The sequence below is a fragment of the Empidonax traillii genome, unplaced genomic scaffold (genome assembly GCF_003031625.1).
Source record: "Empidonax traillii isolate 1590-97213 ecotype Southwest subspecies unplaced genomic scaffold, ASM303162v1 scaffold281:size1424471, whole genome shotgun sequence".
NCBI classification, from domain to species: domain Eukaryota; kingdom Metazoa; phylum Chordata; class Aves; order Passeriformes; family Tyrannidae; genus Empidonax; species Empidonax traillii.
Window position 1 is genome coordinate 605225 of NW_020955474.1, and position 23388 is coordinate 628612.

The 23388-nt window shown below is 39.0% G+C and overlaps 1 protein-coding gene and 1 pseudogene across 2 annotated transcripts in view; both read right to left on the reverse strand.

Moving 5' to 3' along the window:
• Positions 1 to 8597, reverse strand: part of LOC114060610 — an 81664-nt pseudogene extending 73067 nt beyond the window's left edge.
• An 8027-nt stretch (positions 8598 to 16624) lies between these two features.
• UBE2V2 (ubiquitin conjugating enzyme E2 V2) overlaps positions 16625 to 23388 on the reverse strand; it is a 39317-nt gene continuing 32553 nt past the window's right edge. The window contains exons 3-4 of one of the 2 annotated variants that reach the window (XM_027890209.1): positions 23135 to 23260; positions 16625 to 17490 (exon numbers count right to left, since the gene is read on the reverse strand). In XM_027890209.1, coding sequence (XP_027746010.1) covers positions 17344 to 17490; positions 23135 to 23260 — 273 coding nt within the window. In that variant the 3' untranslated portion in view covers positions 16625 to 17343. The remainder of the gene's footprint in view (positions 17491 to 23134; positions 23261 to 23388) is intronic. The other variant, XM_027890208.1, reaches the window with a different exon arrangement.

The following is a 23388-nucleotide window of genomic DNA, read 5'->3' on the forward strand; positions in this document are numbered from 1 at the left end:
CTCCTCTGCCCCCTCACAAGGCCCAGACCCCAACAGGGTGATGGGATTCTCTTACTTTGTGCATAAGGAGGCATAAAAATATTATCCTTCAAAAAGACTATAAAGTCTACTCTTCCCCATATAGAAACCCAGTATTACATTACTGCAGGAACAACAAGCAGCTTCAACCCAACTTCCAATTTGCCACCTGCAGAGCAGCGCCTGGTTCCTGCAGTTGCCCTCAGCTGGAGTTGGTGTCTGCAAGCTGGAAATACAGACCCCAGACTGCCCATCACTATGTGCCTTGCACTTCTGCAGGTGGCTGTAAAATTATTGCCACCATTGTGTGCAGCCACCTGAGACTGGCTGCAGACTTTGCATAGGTAAAAGCAGTCACACAAGATGTAAAGCAACCAGCAGGCCATAGCTGTGGGGCAGGTGGCTTTTCAGAAAGAAAACTGATTGCAGGTGTCCAGATAACTGCTCACTGAGCATCACAGGGAACTGTGCTAGGGAACCAAGGCAGTACTTAAAATAGGCAGTGAACAAATCTTTTTCCTTACTGCATGGCATGAATAGTTGTGCTAATGCAAAGGGTGTGGGGAAAAACACAGGTGAACAGAGCTCTTAGTACAGAGTGTTTTTTAAGCCAGTGCTGCCACCAAGACATGTTACAAAGCCATCCCCTCAGCCTGGCAGCTTTAACATTTGTCTGCTATTTCTTACCTCAAATGGATCATGGGACCTTCTGGCCTGCAGAAGAGCCTGGAGGCCACAGCCAGCACATATGAGACAAATGTCCCTAAAAATGTCTTGGTGTTAAAAAGATGTTGAATAGAAGTGCCATTCAAACACTCAACAATTTCTGGCAAGCCAGATGGTGAACATGCTGGGCAAAAGGACTGCAAAGGAAAAAAAGAATTAAAAAAAAAGAAGACAAGCAGAATCAACAATTATCAGATGTTGATGAGTTAGATGCATCCATGGACATAGTTTTTCAGTCTAGCCCTCACCTTGCTCTGTTCACAAACAAACTTCCCAGAATTAACAGTCAACATAGGTACACACATATAACTTCTGGCTAAGCACAAAAATTCAAGCTCCCCACAGTGTTGCTACATATGTATTGCGGGTAAAGAGAGAGGAAAACAACTGACAAGGGCCTCTCTCCCAGACCCAGACCCCTGCCAACCCTCCATGATGCCTGAAGCCAACCAGACTCTTATCTTGGCACAGACTGTCTAAGGGGCAGGGTGTACATGTGAACCTGTGTAATTTGTTCAGTCAATTTAGACTTTAGAAAGCTTAAACCTGGGTAGTTATTGTGTGTATAACAGCAAACTCTGTTTTCCTGTTGCTGAATTTCAGGGTAAGTCCAGTAAAACCTTCACTTTTTCTCTCACCTACGCTGTTAATTGCCTGTCTATAATTAAATTGAACACAGTAGGATAATAAATGACAGAAAAGCTCAATGTTTTAGCCTTGCTGCCTCGTAAAAGTACTAAACTGAGCTACATGCAATACCCACACAGCACAGTTAAATGAACAATCTAAAACCAACAGGAACTTTTATATGGACTGATGGTCTTTGGCTTAGGCCCCTTCCAAACACTGAGTTTTCATGAGTTACACCAGCTGCCACTTATATTTATTTTATAAACACCACATGCTAAGTGTAAATTGCATCGCCACCACCGCTGATTTCACCCCAGACACTTTTATACAAGTTACGGGTGGTGGAATCCAGCTTTAGGCTCAAGTCCAAGACAGACCTTTCCAATGGGGTTGGCGGGGGGAGGGAAGGGAGAGGGTGTTAAAAAAAATAGTGAATCAACCAGTACCTAGAAGAGCAAAAGATTCAGTTTATCACAGTGTTATTAATTTATTGCATAGGAGATCTAACACTCACCAGCACCGAGACTGAAGAGAGAACCACCAAGGCCAACCCTGATCAATGCACAAACAGCCAGGTCACGTGGATGTTGGGTGGACAAATAGATTACTACATCAGCACCCACAGACCATATCCTGCTTTTCAATCAGCTTTTGTTCCACAAATTTCTGCAGGCAGAAGGTGTAGGATAGGGAAAAAACCAAAACAAGCAGCACAGACTCTTTAGAAGGATGGGAGTGAGTAAGGCTAAGGTGAATGATGGCTTTCAGAGTCAAGCATTTTTTTTTCCCCAGGATTTCTTGCCCATCTCTAAAAACATTATAAAGGATATATTGTTACTCATTAAGACCTTTCTCAGGTCAAAAGCAGAGTTCAAGGACCTTAAGAACACACACAAGAAAACACTACCACAGAAAGAATTTTGCCTGAACAGAGGCTTCAAATTCTTATTACATCAGTAATAACGTTCATGAATTTGCAGGTATTATTAGTAGACAATATACGTGAGCGAGCTCTTTCCTGCTTTATTTTAGCCAAAAGGATATCTCTAATACTGGGCATTCTAACATTCAAAAAACATGTCTTGGTCATCCTGGGTTTTCAGTTGGTTGGTTGGTTTGTATTTGGGCTGACCACAGCCGTGCTGTCTCCAGAACTCCTCAACTCCCACGTACTTCACTGTGAGACATTGTGGGTGCACGTCAAGCACATCCCTGCATTTCTGAGGTCACAGTGTCACATCCAGACATCGCAGCCTTCTCAGCAGCATCTGCCATCAAGTGTTTTGTAAATGCACTGTGCAGCACAGCCAAATAGCAAAGCAAAGTGCACAAAATAGAGGTTTGCCCATCTGCAGCTGAAGGAGGTATTTAGATGGGAAGACGTTCCAGAGCAGGAATTACATGTTTGTATTTATGTCAGAGCTCAGCTCCTGTCCCTCTGTATTAGCCTACTACAACAGGACAAATTTTATAACACAATAGGACCAACAGTATGTGTAACAGTGGTTGTGATGCCCTGGAGTCAAACTGTGGTTTCTTTCTATGTATTCTTTATTTATACTTTCGTGTGTATATATATACACACACATATCTATACATATAAATGCATATATACACATTTGCATGCATATTTATCCACTGTTTATATATTTTATAAACATACACGTAGTTTGTATAGAAAAAAAATCAGGGAAATAATATTCCAAGAGCATTATATATGCTTTGCCCATGGAAAACCTAAACTTGTTCATTCTTGAATATTCTCGCTGATGTATTCAGCTTCCATCTGCTCCACAGAATAACCCTTCCCTCGCATTTCTGTGAAGTGACTGAACTCCTTCAGCAGTTGGCAGTAGTATTCCATTTTCTTGATTCCACAGAATATTGGAGGACACATCCACATATCCATTGCACTGGAGAGCACAAAACTGGACCCAGTACTTCAGATGTGGCCTAACCAGTGCTGAAGAGACGAGAGGAATCACTTCCCTCAACCTGCTGGCAACACTCCTAATGCAGCCTAGGAGGCTGTTGGTACCGCAGCCTTGTGGTCTATCAAGCACTGCTTCCTTCCAGTTTTGGTTTTGCCTACAAGTCTGCTGAGGGTGCACCACAACACTGTCCCATCATCCAGGTCATTAGCGAAAACATCCAACAGCATTTGGCCCCAGTGCTGACCTCTGGGGCACACCCGTGATGACCAGACTCCAGATGGACTTCGTGCCACTGATCATTATGCTTTGAGCCCAGGTGTTCTGCCAGCTAAATCCATCTCACTGTCCACTTACCTAACCCTTACACCATCAGTTTCTCTGTGATGATATTATGGGACACAGCGATGAAAGCCTTGCTAAAGTTGAAATTAAAACATCCACTGTTCCAGTCCTCTCATTGTAGAAGGTTGCTATCCATTGTAAATCCATGCAGACTACTCCCAAGCACCTTCTTGTCCTTCATACAACTCCCGCTCCTAACTATGGTGTGTCCTTCCTAAAGACCCTCTATCCAGCTCCTGCAGTGCTATGGAAGTGCCAGCTATCCCACCCTATCTGTGCAGACAAGGAGCTCATCTGCCATGCTCCAGCCTCAGTGAGAGACCCCCAGCACTGCCCAGAGCCACAAATCTGCAGACCTACATCCTCCCTTAGCAGCTTGCTCTGGGCTGTAGCCTCTGCTGAGTCAGGGGCAATTTCTCTGCTGGCTGCTGGGGACCCCCAGCAGCTCCTTGCCACTGCTGCTGAGCACAAAAGCACTGTCAGCCCAGACCCTGGCCCCCTTCTGCACAAATTCCTGGCTGCATGCTGTGATTGATGCTTATACAGCATCCCCCCCAGCACCCACTGACAGGACTCCTGATCCTCCCTGGTCAGGATTCAGCTGGAACAAAAGCTCAAAGCCCCTTTCTCAAAAGAAGCATTTTGGTATGTATACCATCTACCAGAGATATCACAAGCCAACTGAAAATTTTACCACCTGCTTCTCTCTACAGGTGAGAAAAGCAAGCAGTCAGGGTCAGTGATGCCTTAACATCTACACTGGTTTTACCCATTCAGTGATTTTTACTATCACCATGCTAATTATCACAGAGACAATGATATCCGTCAAGAACAAATTAATAATTCCACAATATTCTATTAGTGAAAATATAGCTGCCCCCGACATAGATAGGAGTTACATATCTGATATCAGGTCCACAGTCACCAAGTACCTTTATGAATCTTAATCCCTTCCCTTGGGTATCAACTACACCTAAAGCAGCACGTGCCTCTTGAGTACAAGGAGAAAGAGGAAGGCTGCAGTATTTTAAAGTCTGCTTTCATCAATCTCATAACAAGAACACGCTCAGATATTATACTGTACTGCAGGTTAAGCTGTAGCAAAGGACACCAACGTGTGTGTACACAAAGGACTGCTGCCCACCTAGACTGGCAGCACCTTTGCATAGCTACAACTTTACACTGTTGATTTTCTAATAAACAAACACAGAAAATGTCACTCTGACTTTTTCTTGCTCACCTGCAGGTAATTTTCCCCCAGGTTCCATTTCAATTTGATGAGAAAGTCAATTACCTGATGAATCAAAAACCCCAGTACCCTCACTGCTGTTCCAATTAGCCCCATCAGAAGCCATCGATCCCACTCTGCTCTAGAAACAGGAAAACACAGTTACATCTCAGACCATAGCATTTGCAATGCTACCTCTCACAAACATGCAAGCTCCATTTTTAGAGCACTTCGATTATTAACCGTGACTGACTGATCAAGAGGCTGTTCTTGCCAATATTTCTTTTAAAAGTCTACACTCAACAAAGCTCTACCTTCAGGTGAAAGCCATTTTCATTTGGGTAAGGAAAATGGTTGGATTTTTTGGTTTTAATATGTATGTAGCAGTGTAATCTGCTCTCAGATACTGTTTGATGTCACACCAAAATCAATTACATGACTCAGTAATTAAACATTCTGTAGAGCACTCTGAATGCATTTCAAAGTAATCCCTGTTTTTAACTGCAAGTAATGTATTGACCGCCTATCATGTAAATGTGCAAACCTTTACCTTTACCTTTCCTAAACTTCCAATTCTAATAAAAATTGTGCACCAATTAGAAGGACCGATTTATTTTTAGTATCATCTAGGACTAGAGCAGGCCTACCGAGATTCAAACACTATGGTTCCTGCAGATTATACTAAGAGAAATTTTTTCTTTACAAAAAACCTTCATTAAAATTAAAAAATTAATTACTTTTTAATTTTAATTTAAAAATAATTTGCATTTTTAAAATTAATTGCTATTAACTTCAAGAAAAGTCTCAGTAAGAGAACATTTTCTCAAACCTCTGCAAAGTCTCTTCCTCTTAAGCTGTAAACATTGAGAAGTTAGTGATTTGTTGTTGGGGGGTTTTTTGCATATTCAATAATCTGTGAAGAGCAAAGACATAACCACTTACAAAAATGCTTTAAATTTCTTGGGCCCCTTCTACATTCAAAATATTCTCCTGTATACAGAAACAATAAATAACATTTTCTTAATTCCTTCTGCTATCAGGCATCTCCCTGCAGTGTCCAAATTACACAAAGCTTTTGAGGCAACTTAATAGTATATAATAACCTTAGCAATATATTAAGGTAAGTTTACCTGTATTTTTTTAATTCTAGCCACTTTTTCTGAAGTTTACTGTGTGAAGGCAAATAATCCTAACTCCCATGGGCTATCAGGTGTTCTCTCTCCTTCTCCTTACAGTGATAATATGCTAACCTGCTTCTGCTGATGCTGCATTGACTCCCAAAACCCTGGGAATCAATCAAATCAGGCCCGTGACCTTTCGCTATGAACACCTCCTCGTCACCGTTTCCCATGTGCGTCCTGTGGGAAAAAAGTGATGATACTGCAGTGGCCTCCAAGAATCTTTGGGATGCCAACAAGAATTATGTGAGCCCAAGATCACTCTCCCTGAGACGGAGAGAGGGAGGAATGGGAAACCACACGAGGATGGAGTAGTTGTGGCGCAGTGATTGGCTGCTTTGTGTTTGGCATTGCCTTGCTGTGGACATAGCACAGTCAAAGCAATGAAAACCTGCCTGAGCTGGAGCTCTCTGGTGAAGAAGTCATTCTAAGTATAGACCTACCACTGCAGCAAGATTATTGCACCAGCTTCTTGCTGACTGTTCAGAGGACAGGGACATTTAAGCCATAGGGGCTTTGTCTGTTTCAAAGAGATGGTTACTTGCTGTGCTTTGGGCTGTCCATAGCTCTTGATCCACTAATCTAATCACATAGTTAAATAAAACAAAATCTAGACTGCAGTGACATTCAGTTAAACCCTGGATTTTCAGTTTGTTGCACAGGCACTCTAAAAAACTTTATTCTCTAACACAATTACCTTTGAATTTACATGACAAATTTCTTTTTAAATAGATAAACCCCATCTGCTACACTGTCGAATGTCTGCTTGGATACTTTACCCAAGGCACTTTGCAAGTTGGCAGTTCAATCAGAGCAGAAAAATACTTGATGAATGTCAAGTATTTACTGTAAAGAAAAATCAGAAACATGCTGCATGTTTGCCACCTCCAAGGCATGGCTTTGGTTAGCAAAGACAGAATAAGAAAGGATTTCTGCAGCTCTCCATTAACTGGCATTTGGACCAACTTGGACATGTCTCATCTCAAATAATCACAGAATCACAGAATCATAGAATGATTTGAGTTGGAAGAGACCTTAAAGATCATCTAGTCCCACCCCCTGTGCCACGGGCAGGGACACCTTCCACTAGACCAGATTGCTCAGAGCTCCATCCAACTCGGCCTTGAACACTGCCATGAACAGGGCATCCACACCTTCTCTGGGCAACCTGTTCCAGTGAGTCATCACCCTCACAGGGAAGAATTTTTGACTAGTATCTGATCTAACCCCACTCTCAGTTTGAAACCATTTCCCCTTGTCCAGTCACTCCAAGCCCTTCTAAATATTCTCTCTCCATCTTTCTTGCAGGCAACCTTCAGCCACTGGAAAGACTCAATTAGGCCTCCCCAAAGCTTTCTCTTCTCCAGGCAATAAGGGAACATAAATAGTTCCTGGCTGTCATTTTGTGAGTGCTAAATGAAAAGAGGAAAGAAAAATCTTTACAGAAGCCATGTGCAAATTACCTAAAACCAAGTCTTTTGGATCTACAGTTTTGCAATGCTGAAAATGTCCCTGTGGCCCACTGCTCCCACTTCTCAAATGCAGCAAAACAGGTCATGAAGGCAACACTGCCCAGGGCAGGGAAGCACGTCCATGACAGGACACAGCAATGGCCTAAGTCCCATTTCTTATACCACAACTGATGGGTTTTTGCCAGCTCAATCAGGCATTTCATTCTAGAGATTTCAAAAATGGTATGCAAACTGCAGACCTGGTAACAATCAGTCCGAGAAAAAAAGAGAAAGAGTTAAGAAAGAATTGCCCTAGGCAGAAACCAAAGACTTTAGAAAAAAAATTGTTGCTGGGAACTGAGTGAATGGCTATGAGCAACAGTAAATGCACTAGAAAAGTTAATGTTACTTTCCTTAGATACAGGGAAATAAATGTATCTTTGCCACTCATACAGTCATAGTGAAGTTATCTGACAACAAATACATATTGTGTAATCAATTAAATCCCTCCAGTCAAAGGTGAACTGAGGAGTACTAGCAGGATTCTGACTGATCTTGTACGCTTCCTATGTAAAAAGTGATAACTTCTTCACAAACTGCTTCACATAGAAGGTCAGACCTTAGTTTTGAGTTTAAGCACAAAAAGTGTTTTGAGATTAGATTGCTAATTTCTGCTTGTACAAAAGTTGGGTTTAACTAGTCCTATTCCAGGTTTAAAATGGAGAGGAAAAAAAAAAAAAAAAGCAGAGTCCAAACAAGAAAAGCAGACAACTGAGCAGCGCTTCTGGATGAGACTCCACCACTGCTTTATTCAGGGATGCCCAGACTGGCTACCCTGAGGTCTCCATTTCTTTATTTCTGGAACATGAGATTTGTATGATGTTATTTTCTAGTTGTGTTAGATTAAACTGTTACATGTGAATAGATCTGGGTACAAAGACTGCAGCAAAAACAGAAATACAAAATCCACTGAACGATATGGATGGGGGTAAGGGAGAAACCCTGAAACTAAAGCTGCATTTCTAGAGGAAACAGATGAGGCCAAGTCACGCTGTCATAGACAACACAGATATACCTCATTCCACGTCATGATCATCTCTTAAGTAAGTAGGATGGCTGTTTTTCCTCAAACAGGAATATAATTCCCACCCATAAGAGCATAACTGAGCATTTGCCTTTGCTGCCCCTCATTGTCAGAAAACCAAAGCTGACAACTCCTCTTCCATCAGACAGGAATCCAACTCAATCTCTGCAGCAGCAGCTCAGCTGTACTGCAAATTCTCACAATCACCCACTCACGCATTCAAATTTTAAAAACAAAAATGGAGTAAGAACATGTTTTCAAACTTAGAGCCCTAATTTTTTTCCCCTTGGACTCCTCTACAGCTCACTTAAACCCACCAGTACAGTCACTTATCCAAAATATATTTCACAAACCTCTGAGAAGCAGTGCACAAATGGTCACAGTCCAAAAGCTAGATGGTGAAAAACAAGGAAAGATTCAAGATTGCTGCATCCCAGAAATGCAGAAGTTGAGACAACCCTACAGAGGACAGACAAGGCCTTACAAATTACATATACACACAGGGCTTCATTCATTATTTTACAATGAAACCTGAAGACATTATCAGAATACTTAGATGAAGAAGGCAAATGCAGACTGGGGTTGTAAAAGAATTCTGTACCAGAAACTCTTCTTCTTTATTGCCCTGTCAGAATATAACCCAAAACCTATGCATTTTGCCTGTCACTGTTGAATACACTCCTCCAAAGACACCCACTAACACCTTCTAGTGCAGAACATGAGTTTTCATCTTTCTTTTGTAATGTATTTTCAATGGTGTATTATCAGTTCTGTAAAGTCTGCATAAGGATTGTCCTGATTTCTGAAATGTTTTTATCTCCAAACATCACACGAAGATCTTTCTGCTTATTCAAGAGTTTCTGCAACTCAAGTTTAGCCACAGATAAAGACAATCAGATGCAATGATGAAAAAAATACCTTCTCAGTACTGGAAGATAAAATGCCATGCAAGGAGAGCAGAGTCCAGACTGACCAGTTCCCAGGTTTTCCATTAATTTCTGACTTCTGCAAGGCTTACTACCTTACTTAAGTGTTCTTACCTCACTACAGCCTAACTGGGCACAGCTGCTTTGGGGACAAGGAGGGAAAGGAGGAATATGCATTCATCACCACAAAAAGCTAGCAGTACACACTTGTTTGTGTAAATGCTTAAAGGAGTCAAGTTATAAATTGAATTTTACTTAGTTGGGAGTTATGAAATACCAACATGGGGAAAAAAAATCATGCTTTCAAGCTGCAAGACCCCATTTGGGAAGCCACAAAGCCCCTTGCTCCTCCCAAGCAGCTGCCATGCAGAGCACGGGACTCCTCGCAGAAGGGCAAGGGCAGAATAGGGAGGGTGGACAGACAACAGCACAGCTCTCTCCTCCTGGGTAAGCCTAAGCAGGCTGAGCTAGACTGCCTCCAGTTAGGATCTGGAAAGCAGCTCCCTTGAAACTAGGAAGATGAAGGATTAGACTGCTGCTACTTGCTGACCTGGATTACAGGTGAGGTGTGTTGTACAGCAGAAATGCAGCAAACTAATCATTATCCAGCAGGTCGCCATTCTAACATAAAGCTTTGGGCCAGCCCAGCTAACTCCTCTCACAAACAACTGGGAATAAGGAGCAACACAATTTTATTTGCCTAAATGCTTTGTAAGAGTATGTGCATGCATGCACACACATGTTCTTTATCCCTTAGAAGACCAGGGTGGAATAACCCCAACCAATACTACGAAAATACAAAATAAGAGTTGGTAAGTTACAAGCCAGAGCAACTAAGAACTACCCACCAAACAGCAGTAGAGGTGATGGCCAGTCTTCGCGAACGAAGAACCGGGGAAGGTCTTTACACCTTCCAGCCTGCGCATTGGATTTTTTTAGGTGAGACACAGTGTGCGCGGAACTGAGCCCACCCTTTAATCCTGAGGTTCATCTGCCGGGGCCAAGCACGCTTGGACGGTGGTACAGCATGAATTTAATACCAAAACACTTGCCACTTCTCTTTAAATAGTACAGACATCAGATTCCAACTATTACACATAAAAGCACCTACAACAGAACTCTAATTCTTGCTATGCTTGCACTAAACCCCTCCTACCTGAGCACAAATTACTGGTCACCCCTGTATCTAGCTAGCTATATAATCACGTTTCAGCTGTATAGTGGCAAGCATGCAAAAACAGGCAAATACTTAGTTGGTATCTTAGTTTTAAGTAGACAGACAACCATATATTTTTTGAATGGTGTCAGGAGTTGTATATACCTAAATTACATGAATTCCTTCTCTCTCCACTGCCCTCCTGTCTTCAGCTACAGGCTTGTTAGTGCAGCACATGTGACCTGTCCATCTGTCAAGTAAAACAGTGCACCATTTTTGTTGGCTTCTGTTTTAATACTAGAATCAGACAGATATTACAGGATCATACAATCACAAAAATACAGTAAAGCATTAGAGGCTGAGAGTTAATGTTGTTCACACTGCATGAATAACACCAATTCCAAACAAATCTGAAGGTCAAAGTGAAGAGTATTTGAAATGCCAGAAGAAATAGTTTCCACTCTAAGGAACATGAGCAGTTCAGAATATATTTTTCAACAGACTGAGAACAGGGTGGTAAAATGAAGAGCTTCCAAAGCAGTACTCCATTCACAGCACCCCACTCTGAAGATCAAAACCATTACACTACTAACTGAGGTGACACTCAAAGACTTCAAATAATGAGTGTTTAATGCACAATTTGAATGACAGCTCAAGGAAGCAAATAATTATCATAGTCATTGAAAAGAGATATAAAGATATCACTAACTAGAAACATCATGGCTATAAACTTCCATATTAGTTCAGTATTTCAAAGTTACAGCATTTAAGCAGTGAAAGTATAGTACTAACTTAGCATGAGAATTTTGCTATAAATGCACTGACTCATACATATGATGCTGACTGTAAGGACAGAGATGCTGAAATGTTTTCTGATAAGGCTGTAACAAATCTAACATATTGACAGATTGGTAGTATCATGCAATACAGTAGATGTAATCTGTAAATCTTCAGACAGAAAAAAAATGTACACGTAACAGGAAATGGTTTCAGAAAACACAAACCAAGATGACTACGACCGTCTCCATGAATCCTCAAACTGTGATGTTGTGGCACGGAGTTATTTTAGATTTCTCAGAATCAGACAGTCCCAGAGCTCAAAATGCAACACATCACCCAGAGCTGAGAAATAACGTTTTCTCGCAAAACTGCAATCGAGCAACCAACAAACACTGGAGGAATTTGTCAGCCAAAAAAGGCAGGGGTCAGGGTTGCTGGCAATTCACCTGATACTGTTACAAAAGCAGAGCTTTCACTATAGACTTTTCTCATTAATAGTATTGACTCTATTAACTGCACACACACATTTAAGTCCAAAACTGCTGATCATCAAACACTTAAGATTACTGTGGGAACTAAAGAGCCAGCCATCAGCATCACACGCGTCCATGCTTTTGGTTTACACAGCTCCTTATGGTGGCAAGTTTTGCTAAAACTTAAGAGAAACAAAGTCATCTCAACCTGCTGTACTTCACAATGTTTAACAATTGTAAATGCAGAAATATTCTACCTTAAAAAAGTGAGAGACAAACAGAATTGGGTTATGCCCTGTCAGGCTGACTTGAAAGAGTTTCAAATGCTACATCATTTCCCAAAGTCATTCTATGAAGCTCAACCCTCTCTCCCATATTAACCCAATTTTCACAATGCTGGAAAGATCTGCTAGAAACACTCTCTTCCATATCTTCATGACAACTTCACAGCTCTGTTTAAGCTGTTCTCATTCTAATTGAAGCAGCTTTTATTTCTGTGATAATTGGAAAAATACAGCATTTTTTTCATGATCTATTCTCAAGTCAGTAAGATGTGTTTACCAAGTTTATTCTCTTGATATTTTCTTATCAGTAGAAACCACAGAGGGAAATCAAACCCTTTTCCCCTCCCCTTCTCATTCCTGAATACTTAAAAATAATAATAGGATATAATAACTGTAATTAAAACAGCCTATGTGTTAAATCAGCATACCTACACATCTGTAACAATCACCAGGGAGCAGAGTAGGAACATGCACAAATCAGCTTATGAAAACCTTCTCTGTGGTATGTCTGCACAGCCATTCCTTCAGTACTTCTGATTTAACAGAGTCTGGGGTTTTTTAACCCAAACTCTATAATTTATACCTTATAAAACCATGTTTACATTTTATCCATACTGTAGATATTAAAAACAGAAGGTTGGGATGCTGCTGTAAAGAAATGGTGAAAAGTCATAAATTATTACAGAAAACATTAATTATATCAAGAGATTCAAAGCATTCTTCTATTAAGTTATCCATTTATACAGTTTGGCACTAGTATAAATAATAAGAGAGGTTTTTATATTTATCACTATTTTTAAATGGTAAAGACTGAAAACCTTCACGGAAGTGTTTGAATATGGAAATGCTACTTGAGAGTTCACACATGATGTGTATTTTATAGAACGGAATTTGCTGTACATTCACTTACAACTTTTCACAAATTGAGCTGAAGGTATACATCCATTAAGCAAAAAAAAAAAAAAAAAAGCCAACAACAAAATTACAAACCACATTAACACTAAGGTAATGTAAAACCTGGTATTTTAGCCATTAAATGGAGAAATCATACCTACTACTTCAGAACAGCTAGTGAAAGTTCTTTTGTGTTTGTTTTTTTTTTTTTTTTTTTTTTTAAAGCAGCATGTTAGTTTCATAATTCCAGCATTACAGGCAATATACCCTTCATACTTTAACCCACGATCAGTTGGGTCTGCAACAGAAAAGGTATAGCACATTGTTTCAGGGAATAAGGTCATCACCAGAACAGGGAACAGACAATGCCATCTCCCACACTTGTTTCAACAGAGAGAGTTAACACAGATGGATTAACAAGTTTTAAAGCTTTCTTTTTAATTTATTATTAAATAAAGACTACAGACATTCATCATGTTCCTCCAATACCTCCCCACTCAGAAATCTTTCAAGGCTTCACAAAAGAGTTCTGAACACGTTATTTAAAACATTTACGAAAAATGTACTTTGTCTCACTGCTTCAGATCTATCTGGAATTTTACTCATATAAAAGACTAACAGTAGTTTTAAGTCACCTTTTTCTGGTACAGTAACACATATTCAGACTTGCTTAGTACCAATTTACTCCTCCTCTAGCAGTTGAGACTAGCCAAACCAGGGCAATCTGGCTGAGTTTTCAAAAACTAAAGGTCAGTATAAAAACAAGTAGCAGTCAGACATCCTGCCTGTCTACTAAATGAGCCCTCTGCATCAAAAGATAGCATAAGAGAAGTGTAATAAATATTTTTAGGCCTTGAATTATTGTCCCAGAAACTACTGAATAGGAAATGTGACTCCACAAACTCACCATATAAGTAACCATGTAAAAATACAAATACGTGTCCAAATTACACAGTAGTTATTATTATAGTTGATCAACTGCCATAAGATGCACTAAAATTTTCCTTTAGGTAATTCCCTATACAATAAAAAAAAAATTTTAGGAGGAATGTGCATTATGCATTTACTTCGTAACAGTTGAGGGATTCATTCCTGGCTCTGTCTTGCTGGGTGACAAGTATTCTCAGCTTGCTTTCAGGAAGAGGAGCGCAATCAAGGCTGTTGGTACATTCACACCTTGCAACATTTTCTGTACTTTATTATCCATGAGTAAGGCACATTATATGTAATGTGGCTATTTCCATAAGCTTGTTCACTGTATCTTAAGGTTTAACAAAGCATGAATCATACCATCTTTGGTTTTTTAATTTTCTTCATAGAAAACATAGCCCTCCCTCGAACAACCAAAACATAAGAACTTTGGCAATGCTCCAGAGCACAAAGCTAGTTTAAATCCCAGTCAGTGACCACCAACATGAAAAGAATTATATATTTAGAGCTTTTGCATTTTGTCCCTCACACAACTGGCTTCAAATGGTGCTCTGCTCTGCAAGATGTACAATTATGGGTTTGAGAAGACAAAAAACATATACATTTGATAATAGTAAATTCAAATCTTTCCAAAAGAATGTAACACAATTTAAATTCTCATGAGAGGAAAATTAAAATTCTGACATCTAAATAGGTTACCTAAGAGAAACCACAAGAACACGAGAAAGCAAATTACTAAGTAAAAGTTGATCGGACATGGATACCTGTAAAACAATGTAACCCTTCTGAAGGAGAGTAAGCAGCAGTGCTTCAGAATCATCTTCAGGTAGTGTTAAGAGTTTTGAGGATGCTCTCAACTTTATGCAGTAGTCTTCAAGACCCTTTAAAATTTCATAATTAATTACACTTAGACTTGTTCCAAGTGTGAGCAAAATGGAAAACCAACACACCTAAAATCACTGCAGGAACATTTCTATAGTCATCCTTGTATTACATACTCCAGTGTCAGAGATCAGGTCAACTCCATCCACCACTGTTTTTCCTTCTGCAAAATGTATCTGCTTGCAGCTGGATATGCAGATTCTCATCAATAAAAATGGTTAGACTGTTACTGGATCAACTTGCACCACATACAACCAAGCCAACAATGAGCCCTTTTTGATGTTCTGTGAATAAGTCAGTCTCTTTAATTATGTTACCAACCACATAATGATCTCCGAGTATTTCTCATTCTCTCAATAGTTTATGTTTCCAAAAACTCACATCTCAGAACTGTACTGTTCTATTATTTTAATCGATTAAATATAGATTAGCAGTGTTAGTGTAAGCAAAAAGATTTAATGGCATCAATATCATTCAAATGAAATCAAAAAAGAAATATGTTGCAATGCACGTCAGCCAAACGGTCACAACTGATATGTTATATAAATACAGACACGAGGTAGCTGGCAGCTCTAAATCCATCAATCCTGGAAATGCCCAATTTGTCTAAAAAGCAAAAACTGACAAATATTAAATAAACCTTTCAAAAAAAAAAAAAAAAGACCACCTAGTTTATTGCTTTTAAAGGTTCACTGTTTACATCAGAAATAGGCAAAGGCTTATCAAAGAAAGTTAGCTGGCAGTTGATGGCTTTTGATTATATCAATTTTTTCAAAAGAACCACAAAATAAAACTCTGAATGCAAATTGATGACTCACTCCCAATGATACATATTCTCATTAATATGAACAAAGGCTTGCATTCTCCAAATTGGGGGGGGGGGGGGGGGGGGAAAGGGGGCAGAGAAAGAAGGCATAATATTGAAAAGAACAGCATTAACTACTTGCTTATGAGAAATCAGTAACAGAACTAAAACCAGTGTTCCCACCAGACAGAATACATTGAAAAAACAATTGCAGGAGAGGCAGAAAGCATTCTAGCTATGAAAACAGTGGCATCATGGCATATGAATCATGGAATGCACATGAAAATATGATGATCTGTACCACAGGTGTAGTTTTTAGTAAAGCGTCCTGAAGTTTCTTTCGTGTGTGTTTCAGGAAAGGCAAAAGTGGAACAGACAAGAAGAAGAAAAGGTAAGAAACATAAAAGAGCAAAAGATGCAAGAAAGCAAGACTCAAGGCAGGAACTGCAAAAGCAAGACAAAGGGTCGAGAAGCAGAACAGACTTCAGCAATGTGGTCTGAAAACTGCTTAAAGGTTAAGGAAGCAGAGTGAAAGTTATACTCATTTCTCAAAAGAATGTGGAGGGGAACTAAAGGGGAGGTTTGTAGGCAAGGGGCTTTTCTTTGTTTTTATTTTTGGTTTGGTTTTGTTTGGGTTTTTTTTTTTTTTGAAATAACATATATACACACACACATACACACACAGAGTGCAAGTTTGTCTAAAGAAGTGATACTACAGATGACAGAACTTACTCCCCTGCAACAAATGGAATTTCTTGACCTCTCAAGTAAACTAAGCATACAAAAGTGATAAGGACAAAAGGTGTATGTAACAACAGCAGCAATATTATGTTTGGCTTTCCACTACTTCTGCAAGTTACTGTACATATATTACATCACTATTATAGAAATGGCACAGCCTCAGACACTTTCCACATTTTATTTACATTTTAAGACTAACTTTAATCTCAATCACATATCCATACATTTCCTTTGTTTCACTAAAACTTAAATGCATGGTTTATTAGAACAAAGACTGTAAACAAATATTTGTCATGTCCGATACATGTAACACAGGAGCTGCTTAACAGAAATTAATCCCCCCATTTTATAAATACAGGTATCAAAACAATCCTGAACATACTTTGTGACACTACTAGTAGTCGGCACCCACACCCTTGCAAAATTAAAACAAGATTGAGCAACGGTATTCACTGTACCTGCTACCTTAAAACAAATTTAATTGCAGCTCTTTTACTAAGCAAGATGGATAAAGCATGCCTTTTATATTTTGCCTTCTCCAGAGATTATTTTCAGTAACATATATTATTCCACAGCAATCTGACACTTTCTGTCATGCTTTCATCTTGTAAAACCTGAATTCCAATTTTAGGCTATTTCAGGCTTATGCTTAAATGACAGTGCCTCGATAAGAGAAAAAAATAATTGTGCTGCCTTTTTCTCCCTTAGTGCCTGAAAACATATTGGGCATACATATATTATATATTCTTACAAATGTCCAGGTCATGTATACCAGCTGAAATTCATTAATGTGTGGGTGTTTGCATTGTGAGATTTAATCAAGACATTAACATGAGTAGAAGGTTGTTGTTTTAAGACAGAAGTTTGAGAATCAGCTAAAATTAATTATTGTAAGTTTGTCCCTCTGGAGGTTGTGGAAGCTTCATATTTTCTTTGGACATCATTAGACGTCTTAGCTCTTGAAGTACAACTTTAATGCTATATGAATTTTGCCATTTTGCTAACACTGGTATGCTCCGTGCATCCACCTGGAAGAAGGAGAAAGAAATCTAAGTTATGATGGAACATAAAATCTCTACATAAACAACTGTTGTTGACCTAATTGCTCTAAGAAACATTCTAAGCATTCCTTGATACTTTCTCTGCGGCATAAAGTCCCTGTGTTCATACAACATTTTAAGGATAACAATCACGTACTTACACACAGATACAGATTCTGCAATGAAATCCATGCAGGTGGACCCTTCCATCTGTGCTGCTACTAATATTAGTGAGAAGGAAAGGACGGAGGGAGGAGGGACATCAGCAACCTGTTCACTGCAAAACTGGAGCTGCTATCTCATAAAAGTTATGGTGTTTTTTTTCAAATTACCCCCAAAAAAGAAACAAGTGATTACCTCCACTATGCTGATATAAGCACCTGGGTGTTCCTCAGTTCTTTAAAAGAACCTGCCAAACAAGAGTCTGCAGAAAACTTTCCTAAAGGAACATTTCCCTCGGTTTTTCCTCACTACAAGTACTGTTAGTGGTTTATTTCACATTGCTATTACATGGTGTTTCTGACACATTTAGAGTCACTACATGTACTAAGAAATGTCTTGAAATACTGAAATAACTGATCCATAATGTTTGGATATTTCTTAGTTCTTTGCATCCTTCTTACAGTAAGTCATCTTACGGAGCTGTGAAGATTACTGTACATCACTTACCAATTTGAATATGAACTGAAAGGAAAGGACATGGGACTTCTCCTATGCGTTTATAAAACCTGTGGGACAATTTACACAATTATATTATAACAGGGAGGTTTCCATAGGAAAGTCAGCAACTGAAAGTCATCCTGGGAATTGTTCTGGCAGCAGGTTAGGTCCCAGCCCCTGCACAGAGGAACTTAACAACACAGAGGGGTCTACAGCTGTGCAATTGCAAAGCAGGCCCATGGACAGGAATAGGGCTACTGAATTCCACTGGCAGAGTAGCACGGGCAGCCCACATAGCTATAGAAGTAAGGGAAACCACTGTTTTGTGATTTAGGCAGCATAAAACCTTAAGAAGTTTCTTATTCCATCTTAATAAGGGCAAGCTGAAAGAAAAAAACACCTGTAATCAGAAATAAGAATGTTAACACAGATGTCTTATTTCTAGATTATTCAAAGTGAGGCTGTCTATTTTCAGAACACTGGAAAAGCTAAACCCTTCTGTAGGAGGAAGCTGAGGCCAAGGTTTAACAATGTGCTGGCCTGGGCAGCAACACAAACCCAAGAAACTTCTGCTACCTCACGCTAGTCCCTGGTTTGTTTAACTGTGCTACTGCCTATCAGCTCAGGTGAACCATGCCATGCACGGGGAGCTACTTTCTGAACTGAACTGACAGAAACCATCCAGTTTAAAAAAAAAAAAAAACACCCTAGAAAGAAGTCCCTAAGTAGGATCCTTGATCTTGTTCACAGTTCAGTACTAAAAAGCATTTATTTTCACACAAATAATGTTTTGCTCAGAGTCTGGAACCCCTTACAGTTGCCTAAGACAGAATATCATCAAACTACAGTATGAAAGGCAGACAAATTACTTACTAATTATCGCAAACATTTAATAAATTAGGAAGAAAAACAGCATCAAAAGAAAAGTACTATTCTGTAGAAGCATCAAGCCATTTTAAAATACATGGGTGTATGAGCTAATACAGAAAGGTTTTGAAAGTTAACACTGGTGAAACCATCACTGTAATTCCTGTACTATTACTACTTTTTGTAAGGAGAATTTGGTTTAATGTGGTAGATGAGAGTCAAAATGGCTGGAAAGGCAGTTGTTCTGGGCCTATAGAAATGAATGTCAGTCTTCGGTCTGGTCATTCTGCTTTAACACCATCTTCCTTCTCCTTGCTTCTCTTCAACTTTGCCTTTGTAGGTTCCCTCAGGTCTGTATATCTCCCTCAAGTACTGCACACAGCAGTCAGTCACTACTGCTGTTCAATCAATACAATTCTACATAGACTGGAACATGAGAGCTGACCACTTCAAGTTCCTCCTGCTTTTCTTTCTTGACTGGGAATTTGTAACAACAAACTCACAGACTGTAAACTCTGCTTTAACATTGTTATGGTTGTTTTCTGACTAAAGACTGCTGCAACATGACATTTTCGTTGCTATTTATCTCAAGTCTCTTTTCTGCAAGTCACTAACTTCTTTTTTAACATCTTGCAGCAGTGAAGATTTTGGCTCAGGTTCTGTTTTCTCTGTTATAGAATTGCTTTCCAAGCTGGTGCACAATAAACTCACTTTATGAAGAACAAGGAGAAGACATTTAAAAGAGTGACACAAACTGTGCTAAAATCGCACAAACACATTAGGTAATATTCAAATGCATGCCTTGGGACACAGAGGGAGACATTTCAAGGTTACATAAAAGCTGATAAAGCTGCAGACTGAAATCTGAAGACTACTTTATTCTGGGGGTAGACCACTGTGAAACCTTAAACAATAGCAGGAGAAGCAATATGTATAATGCATCATTCTTTTCCAAACAGTTGGAAAAAAAAAAAACAAACTATGTTACACAACGATGCAAAGTATTCAGTGTTTATAATCTTCCAAATATCTTAACTTCAACAAGTAGCAAATGGTAGCAAATGTCTACGATAAACATACTCAAAGCAATAACTGGGCAGCAGCTTACAGAGTTATAGCTGACAGAGTCCCAAGTGATTTTAAAGAAAACAAGTAATTCCAGCTGTAAATGGTATCTAAATCAACAGAAGTGACTGCAAGTCCTGCAAAACAGACAGCTGAAGAGCACTCTCAAAGATGGAAAAATCAGGCAACCTCAAAAGACAATGGAAAATAAACAGCACATCAAAATGCAACCTGTGTTTTATCAGTATGGGATACCTAAGTCTCCAAGAGAAAAGACCCTACAGCATTAAGAATGATAACTTAGTTTTACAACAGTAATGCCATTAGTACATAAAGGCATTTTGTCCAGCTCTACAAAAGTACTTGGATTAGCTTTTCTGACCTTAGCAATATAATTCTGAATACAAATGCAGCAGCTCATAAGAAAATTGAAAAGGAAACCACAAAAAACTAACTTGCGGTAAGAAAGACAATATAACAGGGTGCCTCAGAACACCTAAGTTGTCTTTTGTGATAAAATACTCCTGAACTAGTCCTTTCCTTTCCTGCACTAAATTTATCAAACAGCGATCGCTGAAGATGTGATGCTGATAGAAAAGTTACTTACAAGCAAAACTCCTCTCTCAGAGAATAATCAATCAAAAAGTCAATAAAGTTGGACCTGTCAGTATTAATAATTCATTACGCACACACACTTTTCATGCTAAGTGTAAAAGGGATTTGTAGGTCAAGAGGGCTGAGAACCACTGCCAACGAGGCAGTATGAAACTACTTTCCCAGTGACCAGCACTTATCCACCCTTCCCCTCGGCCATTCTAACTCAAAAGAAATTATCACCCTCTAACCTCACAGTGGGGGCCCTACTTTTCCTCAGGTGTTAATTGGCACACATCTCCCGTAAAGCCTACCTTAACAACGTTACAAACGTTTTTAGCATGATCTGCTAAGACACACAATTTCAGCTGTCCTTTCTCTCCCATTTCTTTTCTGCAAGTCACCAACTTCTTTGTGACATCTATAAGCAATGTGAACAAAAGCTGTCCACATGTCAAAAAATAGGGTGCATGCAGAAGCATGGACAGTAGAACACGTCTGATGAAAGCCTGCCACTCATTCAAAGAACACAGCAAACGACTTCTGACCTATTAAATGAAAGATGACCAGAAAGGGGAGAACAGCTTGAAAGAAACAAGAAACTATCAGGAAGCAGCAACATGAACTGTTCCAGAATGCTGAACCCTGTTTATCTCACAGTTTCTCTAATGAGCACAAAGGTAAAAAAAAGGTAAAATCCAAGATACTGGGACAACAGACACATCAAAGATTATGTAATATATGTTCTAGATTCATTACTTATGAAAACTTTTCATTAAAAATATTATTTAGTCCTATTTAAATCCATTTTTCAAAAAAAGTTATGCATTTGCACAGCAAATCCTTCATATGATACACAAGTTTATAGAACTGTTCAGGAAAAAATGCATGAAAGTTTTGTATAAGGTTTGAACTTGATGAAATCAATTTTTCCTGTAGTGATGACTCAATTTTTACTGTGCTTTTAGAATGACCAGGCGGATCTCCTGTCACAGTATTCACCCTGTGCCTCAGCAAGCTCAGGGAGTGTAGACTTCTCCAGACACAAGCTCAAGTCAATTGGCTCAGTAAACATGAGCCTTCAGGCTCTACAAGCCTGAGATCCTGCTTCCAAAAATCAACACGACACTCTGAGGCAGGCACAGATGAAGAAAGAAGAGCATGCTTCTCTAACGATTCAGAGTAATACATGTTACTAGGAAGAGGTACAATCCCCACATATTATCAACATACCAAAAGCTCTGCTGCATTCCAAATTGGCAGTTTCTGCTAAAGACAACTCAACAAATACATAAACTTAGACAACAAGCCACAGCTATGATGAAAGGCATCAGTCGGCAGACAGCAATTTTGATAAGATCTTCAGGCAGAGTAACACTGTTGGCTACTAAAGTAATTTTAGATTATTTCTGAAGTGTTAGTGCACTGGCTTTGGATGACCAACCAGAAAATTATTATACCTCAAAAGAACCCTTGAGAGCCTCTCCCTCCACTACAATCATTTAGAAACTTAAGTTTAACATTTCAGTACCATTAATTACAGCAGTGCAAGTCCACCTCTCTTTCAGATCTTGCACATTATTTAAAACCCGAAGATGGTCTTTGACTCACCTCTAATGTAACCTTAAACCAATTACTTTGCATTCACTAAACACAAATGTACACACAGACAAGTGTGATATATTATTGCATTTCCTGCTGACACATGCATATACCACGGTAAAGGCAAGACAGCTCACACCTCCTTTCATTGAGCAATGGGGTACCTCAGGCTTACTCACAGGATTAAAGTACTTAGTGAATAGTTGAGTAATAAAGTTATTTGAGCTGCTGCCATTGCTCATGTACATGAACTCATCCCATCCCTAGTGCGGGATCAGTGAAAGTAAATTACTGCAAATTAATCTATGAAAGTGATGACCATCTATATCAAAAAATCTTAAGACTGAAGCTCAGAATCTCCTTGGATCTGAAAAGTCAGTATAAAGAAAATAAGCATATAAATACACCAGTTCATTAAAGCTGAGTTAATACACCCAGACTGAGTCTCATCATGAACAACTTCCATTTTTAATTAACGGAAGTATCTGAAAAAGTTTGTAAGATTCCTGTTAAAATATCCCCTTTTGTAAGAGTATTACAAGGGAAACACTTATACACAGCTTAAACACTAATTGTTTTCCAGTTCAAAACTAAAACTTTCATCTTCATTTAAAAGGAAAAACTGTCTCAATACCACAAATAATGCTTGTCTCATTGATAAGCCACTAAGAGCCACAAAGATTTGATGCAGTAGGTCACCAAAATTCAATTTAAAGCAGTACTTACATTATAAAAATTAAATATGAAAGCTCTGTCCAGCATGCATATTCCTCACCTGAGTTTTTCACAGAAATACTTTATAGTATAAATTAAGAACATGGTTGATCTTACCATTTCAACTTACCATTCCATTGGAATTATTTATTCCATTCATATTAATTTTAGTTACAAATCTAACTGTAGGAGGTGCTTCTGGATATTTAGGTCCACACTCTACTTTCAGACTGTATATTCTGTTTTCATAGTTTGTCTAGAAAGCAAAAAGACAGACTAATGCACTTCATTGAAAGCTAAATATTACTGATTTTTTAAAAAGCAGAGTAAAGGCGAGAGGAATAAAGATCAAGAAACATGAAATAAACATAAATTTGTTAATAC